The 25,473-nt window shown below is 40.5% G+C and overlaps 1 protein-coding gene across 5 annotated transcripts in view; it reads right to left on the bottom strand.

Moving 5' to 3' along the window:
* mcf2la (mcf.2 cell line derived transforming sequence-like a) overlaps positions 1 to 19,776 on the bottom strand; it is a 43,413-nt gene extending 23,637 nt beyond the window's left edge. For 3 of the 5 annotated variants that reach the window (XM_084922663.1, XM_084922660.1, XM_084922659.1), the window contains exons 1-2: positions 19,623 to 19,776; positions 761 to 844 (exon numbers count right to left, since the gene is read on the bottom strand). In XM_084922663.1, the coding sequence (XP_084778789.1) occupies positions 761 to 844; positions 19,623 to 19,761 (223 nt within the window). In that variant the 5' untranslated portion in view covers positions 19,762 to 19,776. Of the gene's footprint in view, positions 1 to 760; positions 845 to 12,451; positions 12,697 to 19,622 lie in introns of those variants that run through there. The other 2 variants (XM_084922664.1, XM_084922662.1) reach the window with 2 other exon arrangements.
* Positions 19,777 to 25,473: the final 5,697 nt, after the last annotated feature.

Consider the following 25,473-nt stretch of genomic DNA (forward strand, 5'->3'; position numbering starts at 1 on the left):
GAGTGTGAAGGATAGTAAATTGGTCCCACATATAGTTTATAGCTTTGCAGACACAGAAAGGTCCAAATATATCTGCAGCGCAAAGCAAAACCCTTAAGGTATTACGCTTCAATGAAATCAAAATTATTTAAACTTTTATTTTTTTTATTTTATGAGTTAAAATATTGGTAACTACACAAACAGAAGCAAATAAATTATCAAAAGGTTAAAAGCCTTTCACAAAGTGTCGCTTTGGCTGTCATGTAAGTATGAGCGGAACTATTTTTGGAATCTGCTGGACATATCCGCCTTCATGTCCTGGAAGTGTTTTTGCTGCCAGAGACATTTATATATTTTTTTAATTGCACCAACAGTTTTGTTACATAGAAGAGCGCAAGTAGAGAGAGGACTGCGTTTCACTGAGCTACACAGACACAAAGATATAATTAGACTCTAAAGAGTTGGGCCAATTGCGCTATGTTTATAACCCCTATTAGCTCTGCCCCGACATAAATTCCCCTGTTCACACACATGAATGTGTTTGTTAGCAACTCAATTGTCCAGTTTAATCTAATCCATGCTGCACATTTGGAAAGACACCGAGATCTCTCTGGGGTCACTCGTTCATCATGAGTTTCACCACTAAGTCACTGACATGTATAAGCTGATTCAAAGTGCCGGGTCTACTCGCATGTTCTTTACATATCAAAAGGAGGAGAAAGTTATGTATGTCTTGAAATAATTAACTGCCACTTTGTGCACTGTATAATATCAAACCAACCTGGCAGGATGGCAAACTGTTTCTGGAGTTCAGAGCCGATTTGTGCTGCATACATAGGAGTATCATCCTTTTGCACGATGTCATCTAAACAAAGAAACAGAAAACAGCATGTTAGAAAACAAAGTCTCCAAACCAAAATGCACTGTCAACTCTTTTGCCAATATAACCAACAGCTGAACTTTTTTTTTTTAAGTGTGTTTATATATAAATATATATGTGGAAGGTGTAAAAGGGGAGGAGCATGGGAAGTAGGGCGAAATAAAGAGGGCAGGGCACATGAAAAAAGGAGGGAGTAAAATGAGAAAATCCAAAAAGGAGAAAGAGTGAAAAAGGGTAAAAGTAATGTAGACTGGAGATGAAGTAAACACCATTTGGATTTCCTCTGTCCTGTGGTCAGGCTGGATTACAGTAATCTCATTTAGCCCTTTGAGACATGTAGAGACAGAGAGATAGAGAAAAAGCACTCTCCCCCCTCTGATTTGGTTGCCATGTGTGAGCCATGTATGCCAAAAACAGGGATTGGATTGTTAACTGTGTCCGATCATGTGTGCATCTGTGAATGAAAACTGAGAATTTCTAATGTCATCTAAGTGTGTATGATGGAGCATCGCTACGTGTGTGTGTGTGTCTCTGAGTGTGTGCAGACAAATGCTGGCACCGCGGCTGGTGTGAGCAAAGTGTGGCAAGGTTTACTAGCAGTATGGTGTGGACTGGCAGTGAGATGCATTAATTACCATCCAAGTGCAACCCAAACAAACTGTTCACATTTTTTTAGAGGGACCATCGACCCAAAAATTGCAACACCAGACTGATTATAGGATCTTTAGAAGAGTCACTGTTTTAATCTCATCTAGGATAAGCTTTGTGGTGAAAGTGTCCTGATGGATGAGGTTTAAAAGCTCCACTTTTCTCTCTGATAACAAACTGCATATAAAAGATGGAAATAGGCCACCGTGAGGTTAACATTTTGGATGTCTCCAACTCACAATCACAAGCTAACCATAGACAACAGCACACTCTGTTTTATTTTCTATTTTACACCAAAGGTGACCATAATTTACCATGACCATGACATAGTGAGCATATTTTTCATTCATAATTCATAGCAAAATCTTTTGACTAAGCAGCCTTTATAGGTTAAAAGTATCGACATCTGTATTGGGAACAGCAATACTAGCACTGCATTTACTTGGTTACACCAAAATTTGCAGTGTTAGCAGACCACTAGTGAGAACTGAGGTCATGCTCTCATAGACTTCTATATAGTTGGCTTCAGAAACCCCCGGTTCTATTAGAATGAATGGAGCTTTAAGGCACTTTCATATGTGCAATGCCCATTTTTGGAGGTTTTTGACACATGTGACTGCTAAACATGCGGCATTAACATTTTGGACATGTGACAATTATGATGGCAATGTAGGATAATGTGAATAATGCCCGTCACACAAACCTGGAGACCAGTCGGTGACTGCCTAATTGCCATCAGTCAGTAGGGAAAAATGTGCATTTCCAAACCAAATGGCAAAAACCTCCTTGTAATCGCTGTGGTCGCTAGCATGCTGCTGCGGTCATAGTGTAAATGGAAGTGACGGGCTTGTCTACAAACACTGGCCTGCTGCCCTCCCTGATGGTAAAAGCTGCCCTTTCGAAACACTGGAAGCACAACTTCAACTTCAAGTTTTACTACTACTTATCTAGTAGTTAGTGAGTTGTTTGCAGCATGAAACATGAAAAAAAAAAAACCTGACAAACTACAGGCCACCGTAACAATGGGCTAGCTATCAAAGCAATTACTAGAAGGTTTTTGGTTAAGCACCATCTCTGCAACTGATTTCACCCAGCAAGAGCCGGCAAACTGCAGGAACCACTCGCCAGCCTCCCAAGGCAACCGGTGGTTCTATCACATCCAATATGGCACACAACTCTTAAGCAATGTGCATCTGATGTCACATTAGAAATGTGCCTTACTTGCTCCCTCTTTAAATCTCTAAATCTAATCCTGTAGTTATTAAAGATGTTAACGCACAACAATATGTTCAGCGAGTCTATTGTTAATTACCAAAGTGTGAATGCGTCATTTTACGGTAAACACAAAGTGCAGCTGAGGCCATCGGCGATGTTATCAGGCGGTCATAAACCAGGACTTGTGAGTCACTTGAGCCAAACAACTAAAAACAGTCTGTAACAGCATGAAACCTTTAGTCTGTGGGAAAATAAGACAGAATGACCACACCAGAGAACAAAGCAATCCACTCATACCAGACTAAAGCACTGCAGGTGATCACATAATTGGCATTCTTTGTCACAAATATCCTCAGACTACCTGTAAAAACTGTGCGCATGCTGATGTTTGTTGGTCATTTCCTTCTTTAATCTGTGGCACCGTCGGTCTATGCAGCAGCTCCATATGATGCAGCAACCCCCTGGGATTAAGAGCTTAAAGCTTCAGTAATGCTACATACATTGTGTCAGCATACGATTGGCTAGACAGTGAGTCATACTACAGATTGTACGTCTCATGTATTTTGTGAAGTCAACATATGTTACAGTATGAGCAGCTGTTCACAGGGTGTTTGAGATGCTCTTGGAACTTGCTTTAAAAATTATTAAAGAAGTAAAACACTAAGTATACTGTAAGTAACTCTGGTCAGGAAGGAACATGGTGTCCTGGGGGTGTACAGCAATAACTCACACACACTTTGGTAAAGTCAGAGGTAAAGCTTTACAGATTTTAGGAGATTATCCAAAAAAAAAAAAAGCAGTGATTATTGCAGAAAAAAACAACAAAAGAAGAGGAGAATCGGAGCAGAGACTGGGTCAAGACAGAAGAAGAAACAGCTTAAAAAAAGGACAGAGGAAGATAAAAGTAAACGGTCTAAGAGTGGAAAAAGAGAGATGGTTGACTTGGCACTAATCCAGGTCCACTTATTAGACTCAAACACACCACAGAGCTTCCAGCAAAAATCAACCACTCTGTAATTTAACACAAAAAAACCCAGAAACTGTATATAATTAGCTTCTACTACAGCAGAGACAAAGAGGAAGGGGGCGTGCTTTAAAATCTGAGTTCATGGTGCCTTTGAGCAAAGCAATGAGTGCTGAATGAAGAACAATTTGTTTTCTGGAAGGACAAAGGAGATAATGAGGTGGGGATCCAAAAGGAAATGTTTTATTTGTATATGATATACAGTATAGGAGGCAAACTGTGTGTGAGCAAGTGTGTTGTCATATGTCAGAGTGTGTGTTTGAGTGTTGTGGGATCACTGGGCCAGCTGTCAGTTCAATGTGTCAGGCAGTAAGCTCTGGCTAAGGCCCAAGCTCTGACTAACAGCAAGACATGTGCAGCGCTCTCTGACTCTGAATATACTTTAAGCGTGCAAGTGTCCGCATCTTTGACCTTACAGCAAGAGAGTTGGTTTTATTTCAAAATAAAACCAACTCTCAGACTAAATCTCAAGCGATGCGATCATGCGATTTGCAATACTTCATGTCACAGTGTGTCCAGTTCATGGATGGATTTGCCATTTCAACCAGATGGAGTTAAAGCTCCTTTAGTCGGTCATTTCCTACATTAGCCATGCCTTAGGATGAGTACTTGCAGCTGTTAGTGTTAAATACAAGTCAGTAAAGTAGCTGTGAAAGCATCAGTAAGTGATCGTCCAACTAAGAAGATGCCTTTTTAAATGCTTGAAATAGTTTCCTGCTGCATGCAAAAATCTACTTTGTAAGACATTTTTTTCTCCCCCAATTGAACCTCATATTTTTATGAAAATGTAAGAAAATTTGTAGAGAACAATTTCATTTAGCTGAAATAACCTGCACAGTGCTCATGGTTTGTGAACTATGGTGCAGATATATCAGACATTCAGGCGTCGGGCAGCTTTTCACTGCTGCTGAAACTCTCAAACGGCTCGCTTTGTCCTCAGTGGAATGAATGAAATCAAACTATAGTGGCGAGGCTGCGAGCGAAACCCTTTTACCCACCAAACAACACACACACACTGGAAGTGGGACAAGGCAGCCAAACACAAATAGTGATTATGGGGGGCCTCGAAAGAATGCCCCCCCCCCTCTTGTACCCTTCCCCCCAGGCCTCTGACACCCCTTCCCAAATTCATTCATCCTTCTCTCAGGGGCTTATCTGAAGGACAAATAATATGTATCCCAGCAATCTTATGCATTAGGAAAATATTACACCATTATTCACTTTTATCAAGTGTATTGTATTTCTAAAGGGCTCTATTCAGCAGTTAAAATAACTTTTAAGTTAATGTTAAGTACAACTCGGATGAAGACATATGTGCTGCATGAACGCATCATTTCAGGATTAATATGCAGCTGCAGTTGCGGTCTACTAAATCGGATCATTTCACACTCCTAAATGTCTCCAGCTGTATTCTTGGTTGTATATATGAGGGAGGAAAAGACCTGGATTTAAAGGGGTGAAAAGAGGGAAAAGGAAGCAGTTGGGGAAAAAAAACTGTAGAGGTGCTCTCGTCTCAATAAGATGAAATGGAGGACAGGGTTTCTTTACACATGCCTACATATTTAATGTGTTGGCCTGGTGCTAGCCGATACCGTGGATGTGATCTCCCTGTGGCAGAGGGTCAGGAGGAGCGCCACAGTTTAAAACCATAAAACACACAGCATCCAACATTATGCGATGTTGAGCATGTTCTCTCAGCATCACCGTCACACTACAGATGATGTGGAGTCTCGTGATCTGAAAGGTTGTAAACAGTCCAGTGTTGGGAGGAGAACACTGACGTGAATATTATTCAAGCGTCAAACATTCTGCAAAGTACTGACCTGCTGCACATGCCGCAGCTTATGTTTTCAAATCACAGCTATTAACTTTCTTTTACATTTGTTCATATAGTTTTGTTCTCCTTGATGGCAGCTCTGTCAGTTCCACAGGTTTCTGTCCTGGGACCAGTTCTATCTACATTATACATGCTTTGCTTAGGCAATATTATTACAAGGCATCATGCATTTTCAGTGCTATGCAGATGACACCCAATTTTATCTTTCAACGAAGCCAGATGACACGCAACGATTAATTAAACTGCAAGACTGCCTTAAAGACATAAAGACCTACATGACCCCTGAACTCCTGCTCCTAAATTCAGATAAAACTGAGGTTATTGAGCCCCAACCAAAAGGGGTTTTGGTTTCTTCGCCCGGTCACTACATGCATGCCCGTAGGTGATGATTGTTGGAGTTCTCTGTATTATTGTAGAGCATTTACCTCACAATGAAAACCGTAAAACTGTTGTTGTTATAAGAATTAATGTTGCTGTTGCTATAGAGTTATTGCGGTTATTGCAGATGTGCAAATCAAAAGCAAAATAAGCAGACACAGTTGGCAGCAGTTTAAAGTCTAAATATATTGGAGTATATTTTAAAAAAGGAAGAGAGTACATGCGAGTAAGAAGACTGTCACATGAGTTTGAACTTTAGCTTCCTTTTATGCTTACTGTATTTACTGTGTGGGGAAGTTCGCAATGTCATATTAAGATAAAAGTTTATTTGTCTGTCATATGAGAAATGATTCTCAGGATTAATAACATGTCACCCCAACTCTGAGGAGAATGAAAGGCAGCAGCCCAATTAAGTCCTATAATAGCCAGACTGTTGTCGCCAATACATTGTATTACCATCACCCAGATGGACACACACATCCTGTTCCTTTGTTCTGCAGTCATGCTCCTACAGGTTTTCATCACTAAACACACATTGTCGGTTCAAAGACGGCAGCCAGCTGTTCTCTGCTTGTTGACGGCTGCCAGCATCGATGGCTTGTCAAAGCTCAAAGCCGCAGGAAGCCAGATAGCTGACTGGAGTGCAGTCAAAAACACGTGACTATACACACAAGTGCATAGACATGACCCTCACTGAGGACTGCGCAAACAAAAACAGCCAGGATGTGGTTGGACACAGAGGTGCACAACATACAGAGAGAACCTTAGATAGACACAACAAGACATAAGCAAATGGAGAAGTATTATTACGGTCCACTGATGGCCATATGTCCCACTTAAAATGCAACATTTAAACCTTTTGTTCCGCCTAATGTTGTGCCTGTGTTTTGTTAGGGCTCAAATCTCAGCCTGCGCCAATTCTGTGCTGCCCTCATCATTACAGATAAACTGGTAAATGATTGGTTGTTGATGCTGCAATCTATAGATGTTGTTAACCCCATTTTAACCTTCTTCTAGTATGCAGTTTATAACTTTTAGTACATTTCAGATTACGTGTTTATGGTTGCAACAAGAGAAAGAACTCAACCATGGACCAGTGATACTTGATTTAGATTCTTAACACAAAATTAATCATTTAGATTGTAAAAGGATCAAAGTGATGGAAAACCTGAAGCAGACAGGATGAATTTCACTGAGACACATGTCCACCAGCACTCAGGCACGTCACTGAGACCTTAAGCTCTGCATCTGCTGCTATGGTATGCACCAAATGGAAAAGGACCGACTTGGAATGTAGACTCGAAGGCACTAGGTAGGGGAATCCGGTGAGGGCGTGGCATGCAGGGCTAAAAGTTGTTGCATTGGTGTTAAATACCAGCTCAGAGAGATGGCCAGTTGTGTGCACATTTGTGTGAGTTACATGCTGAGAAGCAACACAACCATTCTGCAGCTGTGTATGTGTGTGTGTGTACATGTGAGGGAATCCAAGCTTTATTATCTGGCATTATAGTCTGGGTTTACCAACGCTCCATCTGTCACTGCTCTGGTGCTTCTACCACACACACACACACACACACACACACACACACACACACACACACCCCAACACAGGATAAGGGCTGGCATGCACACACCGTGCCAAACAACTGGGTCACAGGGCCAACAGTGATCTGGAATGCATGTGAATTTGGTGCCCATCCCCACACCCAAAGCTTCAACTACCGGGGCTCAAGAAAGATTAGCAGGTCAAAAAACATGTTTTTATTTGATGTCTGAAGCTACAGCTGTAAGTGTTCAGTCAGCTGGAGCACCTAGGTTTCACTGAATAGAGCTATTACTTATTATTTACATTTGCCAATGCTGAACAACATGTGTGTTTTCCAGGACCTCCACGCCCTGCCAAGGAGACCCTACAGACACAGGTGGTCCGACATATCATGTTTCAGGTTTGCAACTGTTTCATTTGGCTGTAAAGGGTTATCACGACTGGATTTGTGTACAAGTTATTTATATTTAGGAGTGTAAAGAAAAAATAGTTTCACTGGTGGTGAAAAAATAATATATCAATTTCTGGATTTATTTTTTACCTACTCTCCAAACCAATCGCTTGCAGCCACCTTAAATCACCAAATGTACATTTTACAAGCTTTTTCTTGGCGAAATCTTCTTAAGATTAAATCTTCAACTTAAAAAGGCCAAGAAGACGAAAGCGATGTCCTCTGAGTCCAGTCCAGTTAGAAATCCAGAACAATGGCTTTAGGCTTTACTCGGTCACTGGCAGTGAGCCCCAATCTACTGAATAGATGGTGGCATCATCATCTCAGCAAAACAACACACTACTGTCCCTCTGTCTACAGTCTGCGCTGCCATCACAACGCACACACGGACACACAATCCCTCTCAGGCATGGTTCCCACTCTGCACCGAATCAAAGTGCGTTCAAGCCACTCGCAAAAATCTGCAAATGAATACACACACGTACCCTTTCAGGCAGCATTAAGCTTTTTAAAGAAACAATAATAATATTGATTTGTGTTACACAAGTGAATGCAGCCCTTTATTGCCTGCTGACGTCAAGACAAGTTTGTGCAGAATCGTTCTTTATTCAGCAAATGTGCTTCTGCTGTTCAGTGCAAGCGCCCAAAATAGGAAGCTTCAAGCACCGTGCAAAGCGTCAACTTTTGCACGGTGCATCAAGGACATGTACATCGGCTTTGACAAGTGAAACTTATTTTTATCAGTCTGTTAACTTAGCACTAATTAGCATGTGTGTGACTGAACTGCACCCATGTGGCCCACTGATGCTCCTTTCCAATCAAGCATGGAAGTATTCTAGTTCCAGCTGCTAACATTAGCACACCACCTTCTCATCCACATATGGTCACGTCTGGCTCCAAAAAATACAAAATAAAAAAATGCTGAGGCTTCAAATGGGTTTATGCACCACCTTCAAGTACAAGAAAAGGAATTCACCTATTAGTTAAAGGTAATTTCAGTCTATTTACGCTCACACGCTGTTAAAACAACCAGACCATGTCTTTCCTTTATTTTTGCAGCAAGTGCAACAGTGTGAAATGACTCGAGTGTCTGAGTGCGTCAGCATGAACCAGACCCGCCATTCCATAAGGTAATTTGTGAATAATTGAGCCATCTAGGTGGCTCAGTAATTGACGTGACCCTCCTGAACCCCACCAGGTGACAAACATTACCTGATCTTGGCTACAGACTTGAGCTCCGTCGTGGGAATTTCAGAATCTAGAAACTCCCAAACGGGCTGGGAGCCGTCGGTAAATCTGTGGTGCACCTCACTAAACTACAAAGCATGTACTCGCAATTTTGTGGGTTTGAAATCCAGGTCCTCCTCCCTTCCTCTCCCCCTCTCCCCACCACTAGAGAGGAAAAAAGAAAACATACAGTAATAGCACAAGCTGAGTGCAAAACCAGCAGATATAACAGCAACCCTTTTTAGTTGCCTCTGGCCATAGCTACCAGTCATTACACTACACAGAACAAAGAACATGAGAAGTGAAAGACAGTGGGGAGGAAGAAAAAAAAGGGGGGGAAATTACATACTAGGAGAGAAAAAGAAGGAGGCAGCCAGTAAGGAAGGAATCCAATAGCCCTGTGTTTTTACTTGCCTGAAAAGGACCCTCCAGTTGCAGAGAAAAGCTAACACCACCACTTTTTTTCTTTTTTTTTTTTTAAATATAATGACATCACGCCCTGGAAGTAAGCCTTATTTCTTAGAATAGTCTTAAAAGTCACTAACACTGGGCCAGATTCACTTCAAGATGGATTTAGCATCATTAAGTCATCACAGATTCCAGATATTTTTTCCCTCTCTGGTGTAGTTTCTCCATGTAGTCAAGGTTGTATGACTCTGCAGAATGCTTTAGTATAATTTACATGTGATTATAGGTGTCTAATACTCCACTTTTGACGAAAGCCCTTCAACTCTGATATTCGCAGAGGAAAGTCAACTTTGAAGAGTAATCCAGTGCCGTGATATTGGCTAGCAAAGAAATCTGATCTGAAGCCGAATGGGTCACGATTAAAAGGTCAGCGATACTTCAGAGGAAGTTAGAATGCTTTTTAAAGCTTAGTAGAGCCTGCTGAAGAGGCAGAAATTTAGTTCTGCTTCTTCCTGACCCAGGACAGTGAGTTTGCACTACATGTATGACAGAATGCATTTTTCAGCAGTGTCAGAAGAGGCTACAAGCTCTGCGGTGTAGTATGTAAAAGAGTTGGCCAGTAATGGCTCTACCAAAACAGCACGGGAAGTCCAGGATCCAGACTGAGCCTTTGTGTCAGTGTCCTTTTTTTTTGTTATCGCATTAAAATGCACTATCTGTACCTTCTAGCACTTGTAACATAACTATAACAAATGCAAAGTTGCAGGGTTTTTTTACATGAATGGGAAATGTTTACCAAAAAGTCATAGACTGTATAAAACAGATGGTCATAGCCACAAGAACATCAACAGTTTGTTAATGGACTCCCATTTTCAAGGCTGAAGTCTGGCCTTCGGGCCATCACCATGGCGTTTTATTGGAGTCAGAAGCGATCATATTTGAATGATATGGAAATGAGTGCTAAGTTATGAGCTAATGCTTGCAAGCTTAGATAGAAAGCTGCATTCAAAGACACACAGAAGCCTGTCAATTCACCAAAAAGTCACATTAAAATTAGACCACACACGCACACACACACACTTTTTGGGATTTCGGGGTGCATCTTCTAAGCAATATTAAACAGCAAGAGGTCCCAAAGGCTGACCGAAATTGTATTAGCCTGACAAATGTGTCACTTGTATTCAATACACTTAATATGTTGCATTTTATTATTAACCCAAACTCCTGCTCACTGAGATCATGAAAGATTAATTTAGCTTTTTGACTGTATTAAATATGTTTTGCTTAGTGTGTGTGTGTGTGTGTGTGTGTGTGTGTGTGTGTGTGTGTGTGTGTGTGCGCCACTCTAGGATCAAACAAATCAACTTTATAAAAAAGCAGCTACTGCTGCTAAATCCAGCGCAAACACTGGATTTTAACTCGATGTTAATGCTTCCTGTTTCTGAGATCATAAGGCACTGACATACACACGTATATCAGTGGCCTTGTGGGGACACAGTCACGACTTGCCGATTTCTAATCTCAACTTGGCAAAAGTAAGAAAGGAAAGGTTGATACCTCTGTGATGTGTTTGCCCGTGCATGAACGGGCTAAGCTCGTGAGATAACTTCAGCCCATCTGCCAGCAGATCAAACACGCTCACTCTCTGCACAGCAACACGAAACAGGCTCACAAAACAAACACTACTTTTCACACACACCTGAGGGGCCATAAAAGGCTCGACCAAAATCTCTATGGATTCATATAAACTCTGCGGCTTTTTTTTAGTTTTCCATTATTCCACAACAGAGCAAACAAAAAAAAAAAGGCCAAATAGATGAGATGGAGTCAAATGACGTGCGCGCAATCACGCACAGAGGGTGGAAATAAGGGGGAGGAGATGTTGACATTCAAAGTCTCAAAAGCGTTTTGTCCCAACGCTGCTTCCAACTGACAAGAGGAAACGCACTGTGTTAGTTAATGGGACGAAAGTGATTAACATGCTGTCAGCGTGCCCCACTGAGTACTGTAACTGTGGGTAAACAGACCTTGCATAAACACACACACACACACACACACCTCACTTCAACGCACAAACAGGACCTCGGGACAAAATGCACTGTCCACTTTTTGTAACGATTATGTAACCGTGTGATGGACCATAGTGCCTTTAGCAGTAAGAGCATCTTTGTGCAGTGAGACAAAAATCAATGTCAGACCATGCTCACTCATCTCCTTCATTCATAAATTGAGTTACCCTCACCAGCAGAGCTCCTCATGACATGAGTGATCTCTCACACAGCCTTAACTTTGATGGGTTTATGTGTCAAAAAGGTTTCTATTCTACCACAACAACAGCCTTTATTACAATAGTCTTTATTTTCTGAAAGTTCACTTCCCTGCTGATCTCTGCATTAGTTTTATCAATATGAAAAAAAGCAACATTTTTTAAGACAATGTGTTGCCATTTACCATAGCAGCAACATGTTGAAATCCTCTGTGTGCAGAGGATAGGATCTACTACACTTTAGGTCTACACCAGGTTACTCTAGACATATTTTCAGCAATCTTGCACGTGCTTCGGCTCAGTTTCAGGGCTGCTACAGTCTTCACTAGATGATGATCAAGTCTGATTGGCTAACTCAGTCAGTTATTACCCTCATTAGTCTGTTTTTTGTTGTCTAAGATCTTAAGTGGACAGATGGCTCTCCTTTCTCACCAGGTTTACCTCTGATACCAGAGTGCACAGGTAACAACTGCACTGAGTCAACAGAGCAAGAACTAAATGCATACAAAGAGAAACACACCTGCAGAATTCCCACAATCTTATCTTTGCCCAAAACCAGACAATCACACACATTTATACAGACACACTCTACCTGTCATCATCTTCAGCTGCAGCCATAGCCTGGTGATTTCGTGGCAGAGTTGAGACACTCTGTTCAATGCCATTGTTTGTTTAGGCAGTGCATGTGTGTGTGTCCACCTCCCCGCCTCTAACACACACACACACACAGAGTTAAAACACGCTCACGCACGGCCGCATATTCTGTCAGAGAACATCTCGGTGGAAGTTACGGGAGTCCATTCTGCTCCAGCCGCTGACTGAGCTGTCACTGCTCAGCACAGCCCCCACACACACACACACTCACACACACCCTCTCTGTCTGTGCCAGCCAGGGGGCGGAGCTTCTGGAGCATCCAGCCCGCCCCCTGGCTGAGAACATGGAAGAGAACATGGAAGTCTATTATTATTATTATTATTATTATTATTATTATTATCATCATCAAATTATTATACTTTCACTTTTTAATTGTACTAAGTGTACAATTTACCTTCAGTAATATTTGTCTTGAATATCAGGCAGTATGTAATATGATCTAAATTCACTGTAAACAAAGGATCTCTTGGCCAATGCTAATCAGCTTTTAGGAGTCTGTTTACACCCCCCCCCCCCCTTCTGCATGTCTTCCTGATTCAGCCTCTTCGTGTAACCAAACAGACATAAATTAGCTTAAATGTAATTTCAGATTTTGGCACCCGGTTCCTTTAAAACAAGAGCAGAGTATGTACACAAATGTAAGCAAATAAAACAAACACGCTTTGAAATGGAAGCCTCTGTTTTCTTGTGCTTCTCTCGCACCATCGTACAGGCACAAAAGACACACATAATGCCACTGGGGTCAGCAGGGGGACCCCCTGCTTCACTCTCACACACAAACTGAAAATTTCGACTCTGGGGAGTTTAATTCACGTAAAGGCAGCCTTGCTGAGGCAAACACAACAGCACAACCAGACGACAGCAAGCATGTACAGTTTTCAGAAAGGTCGTCCGCTGAACAGTCTCAGATTTAGTGGGTTTCAACATGCTTTAGCAGCCCTTTAAGGCCTTATTTTACCACTACTGCTACGTTACTCTTCATTTCTATATACAAAAAAATCTGAGAAACAAATGTAATCAATTCAAATTTGTGATAAAAACACTCATTAACTCCTTAAAACAGTATCTTCTTTCAAAGTGAAATATGTGCTGCTCTGCCAGAAAGTGACTGTACATTTATCTCATTTCCTTTAGAGCAAGGCTGTCAAACATAAGGCTCGGGGTCCAAAATCGGCCCGGCAAAGACTCCAGTCTGACCCTGGTTAGCTTTGGAAAATGTGAAGGAGGGCATAGATTTTGCATTTTTTAGAGCTTTTCCTACTGGTAAAGACCTCCACAATAGTCGTTCATACCACACTAAAGTAATTAAGTAATAGATTAAATTAAAGTTGTTCTTTTTGTAATTGGCCTGAAATTAAAATATACAGAAGGACAACTTTTGTGAAGTAAGAGTACAGTTTTCTAATGACAGGAGAAGGTTTTCTTTCATTTTACTAACTTATGTGTTCATGCTGTTGCCATCACATAGAAAGACTGAGACCTTCTGCTGAAACTGTAATTATATTTCTCACATTAGGGTATGTCAGGTATTTTAAATATGTAGTTAAACTTCTGAATGAGTTCAACATTCCTGCTTTAGACTATTATAAAGTCTTCTGTGCATGTAAAAGGTTACAAAGGCTAAAGTCCACACTAGGGCTGTGCCACATCTGATTGTTGGTGATTATAGCAGTAAAAAATTTTCATGTTACATAAAAAGTGTCATAATGTCATATGAATGGAATGGGGACGCCATGTGTTCACTTTCCTAGCGCACGCAACCACTACACCAGGCCAGACATATAATTATAAAAGTTTTTTAGGCCGAATATTAAAATATTTCAGCAGGTAGAAATCATAGAGAGAGTGGTGAAAGTTCCACAAAATAGACATAAATGATGGTTGTGTAAGGTTGACAATAATATTAAATTAAACATGAATCTCAGTCTCGTCTGAGATGAGATTATCAATAAATGAAAGGCTGGAGCCTTTTTTAAAACATGTTCGTGTAATAATGGCCAAAGGTCCTTCAAGAGCTGGCATACATGAAGGAAGCTGTGTCAGGATGGAGCCCTGTGGGCGTACGTGTACATTTACATCATGTCAGATTTAGAAGATAGAGCACATTGGCTGTTGCACAGGAAAAGGCAGAGGATTTTTAATAGCTCACTTCCTGTCTCTACCACTTTATCATGCATGCAGTTTCACCCACTCATCATCAGTTTACACCTCCACCCCTTAACATTTACAATTTACATGAAGTCCGCAGCAAAGTTATCACCATCATTGTGAGCTGCCTTTAGATTTCCTAAATGTATATTGATTACCTTTCATTTCAGTTTTTTTCACTGATATGTGAATGGTGGCTCCTGTAACAGCTGTTACTGTGGGGATACATCTTCCAGCACGACAGTGATCCTAAACTCAGTGCCAATGCAGTAAAAGCAAACTTGGATAGAAAAACACACAGTGAAACACTATCAGTCATGGATTGGCCTCCCCAGAGTCCAGACCTCAACATTATTGAAGCCCTGTGAGATCATATTGACAGAGAACAGAACAAAAGGCAGAAACATCCACAGAAGAGCTTTGAATGTCCTTCAAGAAGCCTGCAGAACTATTTCTTAAGACTACTTAGAGAAATTACAGGAAAGCTGTGAGTACTGCATATATGTATCACATCTGTTCTGTGCTAGAAGGTGTGTTTCTATGCACAGCTCTATCAATCTATTAATCAATATCGATATAAATAAAATATTATTATATTAGACGTCTAATAAGGTCATTTTATTTAAAATGCTGGTCTTTGTGTATTTGATCCTGGTAATGTAATTTGTTAACTTGCCAAAACCGCTGATAACCTCAATCGCCTGACTAAACACTCCCAACTTCTGAAATCAGCACATGATGAACTTCATCACATGCTTCTCTTTTTGAAAATGTCATATCATCAAAAACAAGCAGCAGCCAAATCAAATTTAAATCAGGTTATTTCCAGGACTTCCTCTTTGAAATTACGGCTTAGAAAGAAAAACAGCCTGCAAAATATGGCGGCCATAAAGCAAAAAATGGGTCAATTTTGAATTGTGGAAATGTGCATCTGTGCACATGGGATGCAGAGCAGACATCAGTGTGTGCATACGGTTGCAGAGGAAGACTAGTTGTACCTGTATGTGTGTGCATTAGGGAAGCAGTGCAGACTACAGCTAGAATAACTTACAGCTTGATTATTTTTTTGAGACTTTCCTCCCCAGCATCCGTGCCTACAAAGAGAACAGTATTGAATCCTTCCGCTTCGAGATCAAACACTATAGGCCGGCTACAGCATAAACAGGAAGACGGCAATTGTGAAATGACTCATAGGCCCAAAAAAGCAGCGGAGGCAGAGTAAGGAAATAAAAAGGTGCGAACATCTCTATAGTTTGATAAATACTGGGCTGTTTATTTAAGAAGCGATCGCCGAATTATAAATGTCCGCAGTGTAAAAGCACAGAAAACAAAACTAACAAATTCAGTTTGAAAAACAAAGACATTCACATGTCCACTGGACTCCTCTCCCTTCCTTCACTTTCCACATTGCTGTTTTCTGTCACCTCTTCTCCATATGGTGGACAGTATTTACTCAACATCAACCAAAACTTGACAGAAAGCAGGCCGTGTGGCTCAGTTAAAGGCTGAAGGCCAAAAGGATCAATTTTATCTGTAGATGGTGATAGATGTCGCACTTATCCCAGCACAAAGCAAAATTTATCACCATGCTATGCGTGCATTTCTCTACAGGAAACAAATGCACGCATATCAAGCCCTTAGTTTGACCTGTGACTTCTGTGATGATCAGTATTCATCAGCGAGAATCAAGAGATTTAAGGAACTTCGTTAAAAACAGCTGCGCATATCACTGATAAAAGCTGACGTGATCTAAATATTTAAGGCAAAACTAATTCACTACAGCCTCATTTAGGCTGTATCAGACACTAAATCTTTCTAGAAAAGTCAAACTGAAGTTGTTAGAGGATGCCATTTTTTTATACACTTTTCCCTCCATTTTCAAGCTCTAATATTTTCAAAGCCATTCATCTAATTTATGTAGTTACCTGGCCCTGAGTACACCCCATAATTGGGAATCTGTGTTACAGTTCAGCCCCTATCTCTGAAGCTATTCTTTCTAAGGCCTTTCAATGGCAGTGCAGGCCATACCATCACGTTTTCAAGCAAATTTCAATATCACTCGAGCAGTTCTAGATAAAGCAATTTGAAACTAGCTCCACAGAAAACGTTACTCAGATTTAAAATTCCCCTAGAAGTCATCACAACATTTTTTTTGTTTATGAACAAAGTAATAACATCAGCAAGCTAAAGCTACTTTTTTTCTGTTAAGTGTAGCATCACCCTGGAATTCTTTCATGCTGCAGAAATCAACGCCTAAGTGGGCCAGTCGCTGCAACACCTGGATTTCCACACTTTCAATCAAGAGGGGCTTATCTTATCTCATTACACTGTTTATATATGTTAGATCGTTTATGTAAAAACGTGATGTGCCGTATTGCTGCCAGGTTCATTTAATCAATTAACTGTTCATATGACTGTATTTTATGGCATCCAACTGATATATCAGTCAGCCTATCACAGAGGACATAAACATGGTATCATCCCACTGTTTCAGAGCTCCAGATGCATTGTTTATCATAATCTCTGAGCTGTCTGCAGAGCAGCATTACAACCAGCGATTGAGTGAAGCAAGCCAACTATGTTCTCTACCTAACAAGTTTAAAATATTTTACTCAGACATCAATAAAACATTACAGCTGATCAAACAGACTGCATTTAAACTGCTGCTATCTTTTATTGCTTTGAAGACTTCAATAATTGAAGACTCACATCGTTCCCATTATACCTCAGTATTGCCCCATAACAGGAAGTTTTTACATTTTCCAACTGGACTGTTTGGTTCAATACACTGACAGGGATTACATTTCTCTCATATTGAATTCTTTTCATTGGCTTCCTGGTAAATGAAGAATCTAATTAAAAATCCTTCTCCTTACATACGTGGTCTTGAATTGTCAGGCTCCATCTTATCTTGAAGAGCTCATAGTACCACATCACCCCATTAGTGCTCTTCGCTCTCTCGCACTGCAGGTTTACTTGTTGTTCCCAGAGTATTTAAAAGTAAAATGGGAGGCAAAGCCTTCAGCTTTCAGGCCCCTCTTCTGTGGAACCAGCTCCCACTTTCAAGAGACAGACACCCTCTCTACTTTTAAGATTAGGCTTAAAACTTGACAAAGCTTATGGTTAGGGCTGGATCAGGTGAACCTGAACCCTCCCTTAGTTACTCTGCAGTAGGCCTAGGCTGTTAGGGGATTCCCATGATGCACAGAGTGTTTCTTCTTTACTCACTTCTTTTCATTATCAATCTCTGGCTCACTTTTACAGTGTCTTTTGTCCTGTCTCTCTCCCCTTGCCCCCAACCGGTCGCAGCACATGGCCTCCCCTCTTCTGCTGGAGGTTTCTTCCTGTTAAAAGGGAGTTTTTCCTTCCCACTGTCGCCAAGTGCTTGCTCATAAGAGGTCGTCTGATTGTTGAGGTCTGTCTCTATTATTATGGGTTCTTTATGTTACAATATCAAGTGAAGTGACTACTGCTGTGATTTAATACTATATAAATAAAACTGGATTAAACTGAACTGAATGGTTAAATGAGATTTTATTTGGGGGGGGGGGGGAAATGGGCTGCACAATCATGAGACAAGCCATGAAAGAGGAAGGCTTGGTACTTAAGGGGAAGACTGATCTCTGTCATGAGGATTCAAGAAATTACAAGAAATGATTCAAGAAATTCCCACATAAAGTAATAAAGAAAACAGCTGATTATCAATTGTGGCAAATGCGTTTCAAGCACTTACTACCTTTGAATATCTGCTGTGATTTTGTATCTTAGAGAACTTTAGCAATCCTGACATTGGACGAATGGCCCCAACACTCCATCTTGACAGGGGATAGAAATATGACTTGATAAAGCTACAATAAGGTGGAAAACAGGATCAAGAAGGAAAAAAACAAAACACAGCACTAGCTTTGTGATAAAGTATTTCGAGAATAGCTTGTACTAAAAATATACATATCAAAATGGCCCGAAATAGACTTGAAATACCACTGAAAGGCAAAGATCAAAAACACACACAGACACACACACAAAAAATATCAAAAGCTGCACGCTTCCCACATGCATACATGTTGGATGGAGACACACACACAGACACACCTCTCCTTTCTCTGTCAACCTCGTAGACTTTCGAGTACTGACGCCAACTTACTGAACCACCTTGTGTAAATAAGGACCAAGCAGATACTGTAATGCTTTCTGCCACATGTACTTCCTCTAACAAGGAGTCTCAAGAGCCATTTGACAGTGTTGCCATGTTTTCTTGTGCATCTTCATTCCCCTTCTTCACACAGTTATAAGTATGACGAATGACTAAAGATGAACTGGTCAGCTATGGGTGAATTATAAGCTTGACCATCAAGACAGCAGAAATAAATCTTCTATCATTATTATTATTATAAAATAAATTGTGAAGAGGGGGAAGCCAAGATTTAGCCAAGTCAACCTATAATGAACCCACTAACTTTGTGAGCGCAAGGTTAGTTTCATTTTGTCATGTGTTCTGATTTTCTCCAGAGCAGCCTGAGAGCACTGCAGAAACTAAACATCGTGCTCTTGTGAATATTTTAAGAAATCCGTGAAACCTTTACAAAAGCCATTCTAAACCCTGATGGCTGGTTAGGCTATTTAATGCTAACGTGAGGCATTAAAAATGGCAGGAACTTATTCCATAAGAGATGATTTAGCATTTAAGAGAAAATGCATCATTTGCAAAAAAAAAAAGGGGGCACATTTTTGTTGCTTCTTATTTTACATTTCTTGCAATTTACCTGCACTGCAAAAGCAATGGCCTATACCTGTGTGCTGCAGTAAGTGAATTTCTGATGTCCAAAATAGACTTCAAAACCCAACTGTAGCTCAAAGTTGTCATCTGTGACATTACAACTCCAGGTTCCTGTCTTACATGAGCTCAGTGACATGAAGCAGAACACCTTAAATCTTACAGAAACACCTCTGCGAAACTCACTGTGCAGCCGTTGACAGCAGCGGCTGTATCTGTAGTAGCTCTCCATCTCCTCCAGCGAAATACAGACAAACCTCTCTCCTGCGCATTCTTTCATCCTGACTCTCTGTCCATTCTCCTCTTCCTCGCTTAACGTCTTCATCTCCACAGGTACGGAGCAGAATATCACTTCCCTAATCCTCTGCTGTATTTCTAGACCCTCCCTATTTCTTTCATATGCACACCGGTCAACATTTCTTGAGTGATTACACTCGTCTTGTTTCCTCAGCCCCTCCCTTCTACTGAGAAAGTCTCTGTACAAACAGTCGTGGTAAAAAGAAAGCGCACCCTCTTTAATTTCTATGGTTTAATTATGTGGATATAATAAATATTATCAGATCCATAACAGGGCTTAAAATTAGGTAAATACAACCTCAGATGAAAAACAGCATGACATATTACATTGTGTTGAAATGCAGAAGCACTGTGTTAAACTTAAATACACATTTACTGCTTTCATAGGAATAGAGGGCAAGTATTAGCCAAGTGCTGCTAGACAAATACACTTGATTCACTGATTAAAAGCAAGCTTTGGACTTCTGCTGGTCTGAAGCTTTCGGGTGTGTGTTAACACAACACTAAGGAGGAAAGACATCAGCAATAATCTTAAAGAAGCAACTGTTGCTGCCCATCAGTCTGGATAGAGTTAAAACGCCATTTCCAAACAATGTGAAGTCTGCAGTTAATCAGAAAGATTAATCACAATTGGAAAAAAGTGGGTGAGTCTTCCCAGGAGTGGATGTCCCGGCAAATTCACCCCAAAGGCCAGACCGTGCAATGCTCAGAAAAACTGCAAAAACACCCCCAAGAGCTATATCCCAGACTTCACAGGCCTCTGTCAATATCTTAAATGTTAAAGGTCATGGCGGCAAAAATCAAAAAATAAGACTGAAGTATGGCTTATTTGGAAGAATTTCCAGGAGAAAATCTCTTCTTTCTAAAATGTGGCAGCACGTTTTAGGTTTGCAAAGTTACATCTGAACAAACCACAAGATTTCTGGAACAATGTCCTTTGGACTGATGAGATGAAAGTAGAAATGTTTCACCGTAATGCACAGCGTCATGTTGGTGAAAACCAAATGACATTTTAGCACAAAGAGATCATACCGGCTGTCAAGCACGGTGGTGGGTTATGGTGGAGAAGTACTCCTCTGCATACCAAAATATTTTAGGGGCCATCTATCCAACACCTAAAGTTTGGCTCTAACTGGATGATGCAACAGGACAGTGATCCCAAGCACAATTTACAACAGGACGGCTGAAAAACAAAAGAATCAAGGTTGAAACATTCATGACTGAATATCTGAGTACAGAGAATAAAAAACTATTCTGACAATTTGCTCTCACCGTTCAGTGTTAGAAAAAGTCAACATGACATAAATCTACAGATTCACACTCTTTGGGATAAAACTGAGACTAAAAACTAAGAGAAAAAACACAACCTCATGAATGCTAAACAAAATTTAAATAGAAGTCACCGTCACAGTCCAGCCAGAGCTTGATTGGTCAGCCTGGCTCCTTCAGCACAGAAGCGACTTGATTCACTCGAGTGCATCATTTGTGTTAAAAACTGCATTATCACAACTTCACAAACACTCATTTTTATGTCGTCAGCATTGTTCAGCTTGAATTTTACCACATGGATTATTATCAAAGAATATGCTACTTTAGCCTGCACTATAAACTCTGAGGCAGAGACTAACTCCCAGTATCCCTACAGCAGAAATGGATCCACAGCATTTCCAAGTCACACATCTTCGTAACACATGAAGAGTGAAGGGGTTAAAAGATAAACCTCTAAATTAATCTGCATGACAACAAAACTAATTCTCTGAGAAACATTACTGTTTCTAGTCTGGTTTTTCCTTAACTGTGACCCTGAAATGACCTCTTAACCAAGTTATGACCCAAGAAAATGTTCCAAACTTTAAAGAAGCTAATTTTTCCCACTCAGGCAACACTCACCTGTCTGTGTGGACTTATGATTCCTTTTTCTTTCCACTGTTTGGCGGCCACAGCAAAGACTAGTAGCCATGATGAATGTAGCAGCTCTACTCTGTTCCCTTGACTTTGGCTTCTCCTTTTAAACTACACACATTTCTACCGTCGGTGTGTTACGACCTAAGGTCGATTAGCAACTCACAGCCTTATCAGCTAATCAGTTACCAAGGTCAAAACACCAAAGAGCGTTGCGTTCAAGAGCACACATTAAAGTGGCAGCTGGTCTGCCAGGGTTAAAAGATAACTAAGTGACTAGCGCTTTGGTTTACTGTTTTACTGACAGACAGATGAGGGTGTATCTGACTGAGATAGTGATGGGTTTTGGTTTTTTTTAAAAAAAGAAAAGTTTTTTGGTATAATGCATTGAGAAAATATATGCTGAATGCAAACCCAGCAGAGATAAAGTCACAGTGTCATGGGTCACAAGAAAAAAAGAGGAGATTTTAGCAATTTATCAAGAATTATATCTGCAGAACAAATTTACAATTTCAACTACATATGTTAAATGAGGACTTTCCAGTCAGATATTCATATATTTTCTGTAGCATTGATTACATTTTACTTAAACAGCACCAAATCATAGCTACAGTTACCTCAATAAGCTTTAGACTATAAAGACGCTACAAAAATAGAAAGAAACCCCAACAATTAGTCGATCCCTTGTAAGCAAGTAGAAAGGAAAACCTCCCTTTTAACAAGAAGAAACCTCTGGCAATGAAATCTGACGCGTTTATTTAGAAACCTGGTGTCAAGTCATTTATCTTTTAGCCTCTAACTAAAGCAAAACCAAAAATTGTTTTTTCTGGGATATATTGATATTTAAATTAAACCAGGTTCCCAATAACCCTGACTTGTTGTAAACAGCACAGAAAAAGTTATGGACCGAGCTACACCATGCATCATTTGTAAAGCGTGTCATGTTTGTTTCCCTTTGTAGCTCATTTGGTCAAATTTCGAGTCCCTCAGACAACTGTGGACTTACTGTAACCTCAGCAGGAAACTAAACAGGCAGGTTCTTTTATTATGCTTGAATAAGAAGGAGGGAAAAACAGAAGAGGGAATCTCCCCGTTAGCGGTAGGAAATCCTGTCCTATCATCCTGTCACACTGATTTAAGTAGCAGAGACTGAACCACTGAACATCATACATACACAGCACGTCCAGTTAGCGTGAGAGTGAGAAAACTCCAATTAATAAAAGGAGAACCAAATACAGACTTTAAATCAGCACACACACTCTAACACTAACCTCTCCTCCAGGTCGGCTGATGGCTCAGACTGTGGTGTGTTTGTCGGGTCAACACGCTGATGGATACAGACAGACTGTGGAGCAGTTTATTGAACACCTCTTGGCTCTCCTGAACCATCTCAAATAGAGACATCTTTCCTTCAGAGAGCAGTTCGTACCATCTCTCTGAGCTTTCTTTCTTTTTCTTTTTTTTCGTGAGGCGTCTTTTAAGCTGCCTTCCTCTTCCTCTCCTCGATTAGACTGCAGAGTGTGTGATTATTTATCTCACTCCATGTCTGGGCTGCGTTTATCGCAGGAAAAGAGGGGCGGAGGGTGGGTTAAGACATAAATCCCTCTCCAGCTAATTGCAACTGGCTCGGCAATACGTGCACGGGTGTCATATATCACAGGCTGAGACTGACTCTGGGCCTGCCGTTTGGAGGTAAACGTAAACTCAAACTATTTATTTACTGCACATTTACGTGCAAGTATACTTGCACGTAAATGTGTAGCATTGATTGCTACACATTTACTATAGCAGCAAGTGGTTTATGAGCATACCACAGTGTTTTTCACCACTTCTATCCAACACAAGGACTTAACTCTCACATAGTTTCATTTTCTTAACCAAATTCCTCAACTGCTTTTTTTTTTATTATTATTCATTTATAGATCGTGAGGAGTCAAAAAGCTCTAATAAGCATGCAGCTCAGACAATGGGAGCTTCTGACTGTGGCACTGTGGTACCGGTGATAGGGAAGGAAACTAAAATTACACTGGTGCCATCTGCAAAGATCTCCACCACCTTTAGAGTATCGCATTACCTTTATTTCACTTAAATCATCATCACACAATCGCACAAGCATTTCCCAATTTAAAAAGTACAAAGCGCGCAAGCAAAAGGTGGTCATGCACTTTTCATTATGTGGCATTCTGCACAATTAGATTTATTAATGAATCAAGTAGCAATCCAAAAGATCAAAAACCTATTCCCTCTAACTGAAACCGTCTGCAGACGTAATCACACTGACAACAAACTGAATTATCCCGCCTTATTCCTGGTAAAGGCCATTGTCCGACTTAAGTGCTCCTGGAAACTTTGGGACAATTACTTGGTATAATATTTAGCAATGTTACAACCTTTCATGTCCTTATTGTGTAACCATTACATTTCCAAATAAGAGGAGCGCAGTTTTTAAGCTGAAGCAAAAGCAGAGTTAAATACGCAAAGAAAGGCTGCAGGCTCAACACATTAGACAACATTATGTCCAGCACGAGGTACAGGGCGTGTATTAAAGACCATTACCAAGTCAATAGCTGAAGTCATTTGAAGATCCATCCATCCATCCATCCATTCGCTTCCACTTATCCTTTTCAGGGTCGCGGGGGGTGCTGGAGCCTATCCCAGCTGTCATAGGGTAAGAGGCGGGGTACACTCTGGACAGGTCGCCAGTCTGTCGCAGGGCTAACACACAGGGACAGACAACCATTCGCACTCACATTCACTCGCACATTCACACCTAGTGGCAATTTGGATTATCCAATTAACCTATCCCCACAAGCTGCATGTCTTTGGACGGTGGGAGGATGCCGGAGTACCCGGAGGGAACCCACGCAAACACGGGGAGAACATGCAAACTCCACACAGAAAGACCCCGGCCTGATGGTGGAATTGAACTCAGGACCTTCTTGCTGTGCGACAACAGTGCTAACCACCTTGCCGTCATTTGAAGATGACAATTGAAATTGAAAAAAATAATTTAAATAAATGTAAAAAAAAAATTGAAATTGAAATTAAAATAAATCTAAAATTTAAAAAGCTAGTGAAGTAATTATTTTAAATTTGCATATTCAACTCCTATTACAATTGTGTAAACTAAAATAAATTGGTGTATCTAGCTCAGGTAGTTTAGTCCAACTGGGTAAACTCAGAGGACCTAACCCTGTAAAGCCTGAACTGTGAAATATTTGCCAAAAATATATGATTTATTTGTTTTTCTTGTGAAACCAGAGTGTTTATTGAATAGTCTGATCACAAATAAAATCTAACTGCATATATGAGTTTGAATTTGTATCATTTGTGCTACATCCAGCATTTCTGTGCAATATGTGCTCACAGTTTGTCTTAAATTAAAACATAACATAAACATGTAGGTCAGTTAGGACTAAAAAAAGCAATGAATAAATCTCATCATACTGCTGATGTAGAGGTCTAAACAAACTATGTATCAAAGATGATACATTTGGCATTACAGGGTTAATAACCAGTAGCAAAGCTAGACGATCTTTATAAGAGGAGCAATGCTGAGACCATTAACTACACTGTGGTGGCACGGAAACTGATGTCCCCTTTGTGGCAAATTCTTGTAGCCTAATAGTATTTTTTGTTGTTCTTTTTGTTTTGTTTTTGTCATTCACGCCTCATTTGTCTATAGATGAACTGAGGCACTGCACCAACACCCAGTGTACATGATAAATGAATATCACTTTGCACTGTGAATCGTGAGCACAAGTATTCAAAAACAGAGCTCCTTTCACCAAAACAAAATCTTGCATTAGGCATACTAAATAAAGTCTTCTTCGCAGTT

Source organism: Perissodus microlepis, chromosome 23, assembly GCF_051167445.1.
Source record: "Perissodus microlepis isolate ML-2025 ecotype Zambia chromosome 23, ASM5116744v1, whole genome shotgun sequence".
NCBI lineage: Eukaryota > Metazoa > Chordata > Actinopteri > Cichliformes > Cichlidae > Perissodus > Perissodus microlepis.